The sequence below is a fragment of the Myotis lucifugus genome, unplaced genomic scaffold (genome assembly GCF_000147115.1).
Source record: "Myotis lucifugus unplaced genomic scaffold, Myoluc2.0 scaffold_395, whole genome shotgun sequence".
In the NCBI taxonomy this organism is placed as follows: domain Eukaryota; kingdom Metazoa; phylum Chordata; class Mammalia; order Chiroptera; family Vespertilionidae; genus Myotis; species Myotis lucifugus.
This window is the reverse complement of record NW_005871443.1, coordinates 293,981-303,078: the sequence shown is the minus strand read 5'-3', so window position 1 is coordinate 303,078 and position 9,098 is coordinate 293,981. Positions and strand designations below refer to the sequence as shown.

The 9,098-nt window shown below is 42.2% G+C and overlaps 1 protein-coding gene across 1 annotated transcript in view; it reads left to right on the top strand.

Moving 5' to 3' along the window:
- Positions 1 to 9,098, top strand: part of DCUN1D2 (defective in cullin neddylation 1 domain containing 2) — a gene marked incomplete at its 3' end in the record, with an annotated part of 30,293 nt that extends 21,195 nt beyond the window's left edge. The window contains exons 5-7 of the mRNA XM_014467415.2: positions 5,484 to 5,528; positions 7,752 to 7,834; positions 9,057 to 9,098. Coding sequence (XP_014322901.1) covers positions 5,484 to 5,528; positions 7,752 to 7,834; positions 9,057 to 9,098 — 170 coding nt within the window. The remainder of the gene's footprint in view (positions 1 to 5,483; positions 5,529 to 7,751; positions 7,835 to 9,056) is intronic.

Below are 9,098 nucleotides of genomic sequence, written 5' to 3'. Positions count from 1 at the left end.
TCTTCTGTCTCTGACCATTAAGATGAGCAGCTGTCTCTTTCCAAGCACTATTTCCTCGTTCCCATGGCAGGGATTGTTTTCTCTCTTCTTCTCCAGTGTTGTGGGTCGTTCGTTTTTACCATTGGTGCATTACTTGGGATGAGGCTCTTGTCAGATCCCCTCTCTCTCTAGGCTGGTCCACCGACGGGCCTCTCACCCTGCACGTCACCTCACAGATCATGTGCCCGCCACCTCATGCGCTGCAAAAGGCCTCTGCCCCAAGGGTCCCGTTCAGGTACCTTCTTGAATGGATCTGATTAAAACTTTAGAAGGTGGAAATGGGAGAACCGCTGGGAAAATATGAATGTAGCTTTTCCAATGCAAGGAAGCAGTGAGCAAGTAGAGGCTGTCAGTTGTATGAGGTTGCAGCAGCGAGGAGTCTCCTACCACAGGGCTTCGCACAGTCCTCACTTTGTCATGAGTCAGAGAGCCAAGGTCATGGAACACGTGGGACCTCACAGGAAGAGATGGTTCTGACACATTTGTTTGGGAAGAATATTGTCGATTTCCAGTTTGGCCTGACATCAGTGAAGGGTCTGGTTTCATAACCAAGTGCACAGACTGAATGGAAAGGAGAGTCCACGGCAGCACCAGGTTGACGGTTGAGCATCAGCCATGAGGAGCAGCAGAAGCTGGGTTTTGTCTGTCCTCGCCCCTCACAGAGACCGACATGTGGTCAGCTGCCTGAGCTAAGGGCCCGAGGGGCCACTGCCGGCTCGAGCCCTGACTTGGCCCCTGCGCTCTCTGTGGCTCGCCGGGTGTCACCTGGAGAAGAGCTTTCCTGACGCTTCCAGAAGGACTGTAAAGAAGCAAGACTCTGAGGCATTGGTGGCAGGGCCCTTTCAATGCTTCAGTTGTGTTAGTGCAGAGGGGAGCACGGTCTTGTGCTCTTGGGACAATTAAAACACTTGGTATACTTGAAAAAGGAATAATTCCTGCAGTGCTACTCAGCAGCGAGGACTGGCGTTGGCATGGAGTAATAGCACGTCGCCCCAGCCGCCTCAGCCCTGGACACGCTGTCTCCCTCTGTGTCTGCTTACAACTTCAGAAGGTGGAAATGGGAGAACGGATCTCCCAAATCCAAGACTGACCACGACAGTCCGTGTGGCTTTTGTCTGTAAGTGGCAGCTTTTACCTTTTACCTGTTACTGGGAAGAAAGGTGGAAACTGGCATTTATGAAGCCCATACGATGTGGCAGTCAAGTGCCTTTATCTGATTCACACAAGCCTCACTCCCACTTTATAAACAGGGAAACAGGTTGAGGTGGAAGGACATGCTGGAGAGATGAACACAGGCTGTGACGGAGGGTTTGGAACCCACCGTCACCTCTTGTGTGTTCACACCTGCCTGATGGGCTGCCTGATGTGGGCTGACAGCCAGAGAACCAGGTTGGGGCGCTTAGGGAGTCTGCGGTACAGGAGAGCAGCAGCACGGCATCCCGCCTCACGTCTCACTGTCATGGGCCCCGACAGGAAAAAGTTGGATGATCAAAGTAGGGTCAGGTCTGTCTTGGCCCGTGCATCCCCTCTTGGCCCGTGCATCCCCTCTGGTCATGCCCGGGTACTGCCTGCCTTCTGGGGCTTTTTCCCACCAGTCTCCTCGCATTCCCCAAACACTCCAGGTCTCCACTGTAGCCACCCTCTGTGCCAAGGCATTTCCCATTCTACCTGCATCTTGCATTTGATATTATTTGGGTTCAATTTACTTGTTTTATACTATGCATGTATATTGTATGAGCATATTACAGTTCTGAATCTCCTAAAATGTCCACAGTTCTGTTTTAGCATAAATGACTTCACCTCAACTTTTAAAAGCCACAGACATTGCCAAAGAGCACAGTGATTTCCTCATGCAGTGTTGCCCCATCTGCTTATACCAGGGCTGGAGCCATTTAGAAATGATGTGCTGCTCATTTCCTCCTGTGTGTGGACAGGAGAAGGTTTCTTGCTCTCAGAAAGCTGCTGTAGTGTGTGCTGACTGAGGACATGTCACCTGGTGTGCGAGCTGCAGTCCTGACTGAGGACATGTCACCTGGTGTGTGAGCTGCAGTCCTGACTGAGGACATGTCACCTGGTTTGCGAGCTGCAGTCCTGACTGAGGACATGTCACCTGGTGTGCGAGCTGCAGTCCTGACTGTGTTTGTGTCACCTGGTGAGTGTGCAGCAGTCCTGACTGAGGATGTGTCACCTGGTGGTCAGGCCAGATTACAAGGCTTGAGTGTCAGTCTAGTTAGGAGATGGTGTGACTTTGGTCAGGGTAGCTATAACGGTCAGTTGTTAAAAGCCTCATCTTGTTTTGTATGTGGTGCGGTTAGGAAGACATCAGCCTATGAGCTGTGCTCTCTTGGTGACAGAATAATTAGGAGACCAGGTGCCAAGTTCAATTCCTGACTTCCCTGCTTCTCCCCCATCTAAAAGTCACTCTGCACTCATAGGCCTAGCCAGCTGATGACACTTCCAACCTCAGCTTTATTCTTTTATTTGCTCTACTAGAGGCCCGATGCATGAAATTCGTGCAAAAGTAGGCCTTCCCCCAGCTGCCGGCACTGGCTTCCCTCTGGCACCCAGGACCTGGGTTTCCCTCCGGCCGCCGGCAGGCACCCGGGACCCGGGCTTCCCTCGCAGCCCCGGCTTCATCTGGAAGGACGTCCAGTTTAATTAGCACATTACACTTTTATTCTTATAGATTGTAGCTCCATTCTTTTCACCCTTAAAGTTTATTTTTTTTCCAGGAATCTTATAAATGCCTAGAGGAAGTGTACCTTAGCTGTCATTTCCACTGCAGCAAGGATTGGGTGGCTGCCACTGAAGCAGATCACATCTCTTAAGGCCCAGCCCTGGAAATCCTATGTTATCAGTTCCATTAGTAGTTACCACGTTCTGTATACATTCTGAATTCCATAGTGATTTCTGAGAGGTTGTAAATTAGAGTCTAAATTAATTTCCTGATTTAAAGTTTAAAAGTTTATTTTCTTTCTCCATGAATATTTCAAAGAAATTCAGTATTAAGGTAAAGGGTGTTTTGAAATATTTTTACAATACAGAGCCTAATATGTTAGCCTCTATTTTTATAAAGTATATTTTCCTTAACATCAGGAAGCAAAAAAAGGTAATATTTATAATTTATCCTATAATTCCTTTACTAAGAAAAAATAATTATTTTTAAATTTATTTTATACCTATAAGCACTTCAATAAAATGTTTATCAAAATCATTCACTAGTGCCCTGGCCAGTGTTGGTCAGTGGTTAAAGCATTGGCCTGCACACTGGAGGGTCAAGGGTTCGATTCCCAGTCAAGGGCACATACCTGATTTGCAGTTTTGATCCCCACCCCTGGTCGGGCCAGTGTGGGAGGCAACCAATTGATGTGTCTCTCTCACTTTGATGTTTCTCTCCCTCTCTCCTCTCCTCTCCTCCCCCTCCTCCTCCCCCTCCTCCTCCCCCTCCTCCTCCCCTTTCACCTTCTTCCCCCTCCTCCACTCTCTAAAAATCAATGGGAAACATAGCCTTCCTCCCGGGTGAGGATTTAAAAAATAATAATTCACTAGAGAATTAGAACAGTTACTGGTTTTGTTTCTTTGCTTTATGAGGCTAATTAAGAGAATATGGCCCTAGCCCAGCGGTTCTCAACCTGTGGGTCGCGACCCCTTTGGGGGTCGAACTATCCTTTCACAGGGGTCGCCTAAGACCATCGGAAAACACATATATACTTACATATTGTTTTTGTGATTAATCACTATGCTTTAATTATGTTTAGTTTGTAACAATGAAAATACATCCTGCATATCAGATATTTACATTACGATTCATAACAGTAGCAAAATTACAGTTATGAAGTAGCAACAAAAATAATTTTATGGTTGGGGGTCACGACAACATGAGGAACTGTATTAAAGGGCCGCGGCATTAGGAAGGTTGAGAACCACTGCCCTAGCCGTTTTGGCTCAGAGGATAAAGCAATGGCCTGTGGACCAAAGGGTCCTGGGTTCAATTCCAGTCAAGGGCACGTACCTCCGTTGCAGGCTCCTCCCCAGCCTGGGCCCTGGTCAGGGCATGTGCAGGAGGCAACCAATCAATGTGTTTCTTTCACATCAGTATTTCTCTCTGTCTTTCCCTCTCCCACTCTCTCTAAAAATCAATGGAAAAATGTCCTCTGGTGAGGATTTAAAAAAAAAAAAAGAGAGAGAATATGAAATTGTGTTAAAGAAAAGAATAGCCTCTTCAGGAAATGATTAAATTATTTGAACATTTCAAATATATTACATTCTCTATTTTAGAAGGCTTTGAAGGATTTTTTAAAAAAGAAATAAAGCAGCCGAAACCGGTTTGGCTCAGTGGATAGAGCATCGGCCTGCGGACTGAAAGGTCCCAGGTTTGATTCCGGTCAAGGGCATGTACCTGGGTTGCGGGCACATCCCCAGTAGGAGTTGTGCAGGAGGCAGCTGATCGATGTTTCTCTCTCATCGATGTTTCTAACTCTCTATCTCTCTCCCTTCCTCTCTGTAAAAAATCAATAAAATATATTTAAAAAAAAAAGAAATAAAGCAAGACAAATAATTTTATGACTACACACCCTAAACAGAACAATTTATTTTATGATTTCCAAAGTATATTATAAGGTCTGCTTCCTAACAGATTCAGTATAAATTAAAGAGATTGATACAGGTGTTCCTGTAGTTCTTAGAAAAAGCATGGACATCAGTGGAAAAGAGTAATAAAAAGTGATTTATCCTTCATTTCCTTCATGTTTGTGTGTCTGTTTATATGTATGTGTTAAGATTATGAGTACTGTATTGTTTTATGTATGATTATTCTTTAGCATGTACTTAACTGATAACATAGTCAAGAAGATTATTATTATTGACTCTTAGTTTTAATGTAAGAAGCTTAGCATAGTTTCATACTGTCTAGAGTCTGGAATTATTTGTCTTTGAGAAATCTTGATTTTTTTTTTAAGGAATAGTCCCATGATTAGCTAATTTTTATATCTGCTCAAAGATCTTTTTTTTGAGAGAAGGGTCATTTTTATTATCTAATTCTAAATGGAGCATCACAAACATAGATTTAAAATAGTAAAACCTTCATCTAAACATTTTCTACTCAAAAGATGAGACTTTTCAGAGGTTATTGGAAAGAATCTAGCTACTATAAAAATTATTTTTATAGCCACTGGAGTAGCTGTTGTTCTTGATTTCAGCTCTTGAGTTTTATCATTTTGAGTTTTGTTGTTATCTTCCTAAAAGCTAAGTTCATTAGGATAATATTAAACATTTTTACATAGGCAATACTACTGGTAAATATTGAAAATGCATACGTTTACTTTTGGTTGTGTGGTTTACAATCATACAAATCAGGAACTTTATAAAAGATTTCTAGGACCAAACTAATCCAGAAGTAACCAGATTAAATGTCTGCCATAAAATTATTTTTCTTTCCTTCCCAGGTTTACCTCCATTTCTCAGTGTGAGACTTTTCATCATTAAGATGAGTTGAGTATAGATTTCAATTAACGTTCTTCCTAAGTGATAAGGATGTAGACTTAGCTGGACAAGACTAACCATCTTAGCATTATACTGCGGGCCCCATAGGTAAGGTTCAGTGAGCCTTTCCATGCTATTGGTTCCTTGACATTTTCTGACCATTTATTTCTTTCTGATTAAGACTCCAGGGTACTTAAGACTGAGAAAGTCTATCATGGACTCCAAACACATAGGAAACATGGGCATGTTATTTCAGGTTGATTGCTGTTCATACATCTCTTTTTAATAATGAGCTATCCTGGAAATCTCAGGTTAGAGCTGGAACTTTAATCATTTTTGTCCAAGTGGGACCAAACAAGATTTAAGTGAAAATCTTTTTAGTATTTTGCATTTAAAATGTTACCTTAAATATTGATTCACCTGCTCTTCACATTAGTTTTATCTGACATACAAATGTAAATATATAATTAGGAAATTATTTCATTATAATTGTTCTTTTACTATCTAAAAGTGGTGAGCACTATTCAACATGATTAAAGGTTATCAATTTTTAAGAAGTAAACTTCTTGGCCTCTTTATGTACTTTCTATGTCAAGCATATAAAAAGTAAAGTTATTAAACTTCTGGTGAGCAGAGAATGAATCTCAAGTCTTCTAAAAATTATGGATTAGGGATAATATAACACAGCCTTAAAACCCAGCATTCATATTACATCAAGATACCATCTTAAGATTGAGCTCTACAACGTAGTATTGTATAGATGTGGTGAAATAATCACTACCTTCCAGTGGAGGGTAAATGAGGACATTGACTTTGATTATTAGCCATCTAGATTTTTAACTCTCCTTACGTCGGTGAAAGTGCTTTTCCCTAAACCTGCTTATTTGTCTTGACTATGTCTTGAGAAATTCAAAGTCCTTACGAAGCTTGTATGATTTGCTTTGGAATCAGATTCTGTTTTAATTTTTACAGTAGCAAGGCAAGTCAGTTTGAAAAACACTGTCACTTTCTTTCTGAACAAGTTGTTTAACTTGTAGTTCATCACTTAGAAAGCACATTGGCCTACTTAAAAAACACCATATGCATTAATAGTATCCAGGTTAGCTCAGGTTTAACCCTTTTAGTGCCGGGGAGCGCGATCGCTCTCCTCCTGCAGTGTCACAGTAGTGTCACTACTGCTAGTAGTTCACTCTTTATTGACAGATGGCACCTAAGTGTAGATTACTTATGCCGACTGTTTGTAGTTCTAAAATTGACCACTGGCATTTATCTGCCTAATTTTTTACAGGTACTATGTTTTTATGAAGTTCACTCAGATTTTGTAGCCCTAACGCTTCGAAATGGTGTCCAGTTCTAAGTCTGCTTTTATTAGTGATGATGATATTACTAAATATGTCAATTCTTGCTGTGAAGACGACGATTTTGTGGAAGATATTGGAGAAGAGTGTCCCTCTATTTTAACATTATATGTTTTGTTCAAAATTTTTTTTCTACTAGTATTTTATAATACAATCAGCAAACAATATATGTCAAAGATGAAAACAAATGTAGTAAAGGTTTCCTTAAGTTTTTGAATATGTAACTTCATTTACTTGCGATTCATAATGTTTTTCCTAAACTGCTGTAAAATCAGCAAAAATGCCTTGGCAATTTTAGCATAGTTCCTAGGATATTGGTTGGCACTCAAAGGGTTAAAGAAAGCCCGATGCATAGGAAAACGAGTCTCCAAAAATTATTAATTAGGGGGTAATTATTTACATGTTCAAATAACATAAAATGCAGATTCTTTTTTGAAGATATTTGCCTAGAGTTACAAAATTAGATTATAAATTAGATTGACCGTAATTTCAAGAACATTTTTGTCCCAGGTGGCGTGGCTCAGTAGTTGATCATTGACCTATGAACCAGGAGATCAAGGTTCGATTCCCGGTTGGGGCAGATGCCCGAGTTGAGGGCTCAGTCCCTAGTAGGGGGCATGCAGGAGGCAACCGATCGATGATTCACTCTCATTATTGATGTTTATATCTCTCTCTCCCTCTCTCTTCCTCTCTGATATCAATAAAAATATATTTTTTAAAAAAGAACACTTCTGTAAGGATTAAGCCTTGTATTACTCTTGGGTAAGACTACTCTTTTGTTCAGTGAATATCGGTGTGCTAAGAAGTGATTGTTTTTGTGCAATAGAAGAAGAAATTGGGATTTACTAACTGCTCTTTCTCTCTTCTTGCCAGATTTAGAAATGGCTGTTGCGTATTGGAATTTAGTATTATCTGGAAGGTTTAAGTTTTTAGATCTGTGGAACACCTTTTTATTGGTAAGTGTCCTCCTGCTTCTTGCCGTATGAGCCAGTGTGAAGCGGGGTCAGCAGGTTGTACAGCTGTGCATTTTATCTCACCAGAGTATTGCATGTGGGCGTTGTGAAACCAAAGCCCTGTGCCTAGATCCCCAGGTCGCTGACGGGTTGCCACATAGTTTTGCCACCTGTAGAGTGTGGCAGCCCCCGAGTTTCAGGCCGGGCTGCTCCTTCTGGGCTGGGGTTTCAGATGTGGGATTGTATTGTCCAGGGGAACCCTGCCACTGTGTGGGGCCATAGTCTGGTGCCATTTTAAGATGTGTTTTATGATGCCTAGCAGGGAAGGCGGGCATAGCTGGCCCCTTTAGGAGAGAGCTCATCTATGCTGGAGGCCGACATTCCAGTCATCTGGGCCTCTTAGTGAGAGGGCTCCTTTCAGTGTGACACAAGGGAAGCTGGTGTAGCTTTGGGCTGTTTGAGTGTGTGGAGTACAAGGACACATCCAGACTCCAAAACAGACAATTGTGATACCAGATGTGCCCAGATCTCCCTGTCGACTCCATCTGTGATGTGAGAGGAGCCCTGACCTGGCTGAGGACAAGCCCCTCCACTGAGAACAGTTGAATTTCAAGACCCTCCTTGGAGTAGCATGATAATGCCTACGTTCAACTTAATAATAACAGGTCACATTTTCTCGTTTTGTGGCCAGTAACCTCAGTTGCAGACATTCCCCTGAGAACCTGCGCCCATATTTTTAAAAAATAGCTTTTTATATGTTTTTATTGATTTCGGAGAGGAAGGGGGAGAGAGAAACATCAATGATGAGAGATAATCTTTGATCAGCTGCCTTCTGCACACCCCACACTGGGGATCGAGCCCACAACCCAGGCATGTGCCCTGACCAGGAATCAAACTGTGACCTCCTGGTTCATAGGTCGACACTTAACCACTGAGCAACACCAGCCTAGCGGCTCTCACATCTTTTTAACAGCAACAATGGGAACAGCCAGTGTCCATAAGCAGGAGAGTGGATAAAAAATCAGAGTATAAATGCATAGAATACAACTTACTCTGAAGAGAACAAAAATGAATCAATCTAGATTTACATGCAATAGGCTGGATACATTTCAAACATAGTTTTCTTATGATACTTACTCCTCACCCAATTATGTACTGAGATCACTAGCACACCTGAGAGTTACGTCTGTCTTAAATCTGGTGGTTTTCTTCTCTCGCATATTAGGAACATCACAAAAGGTCAATCCCAAGGGACACTTGGAATCTG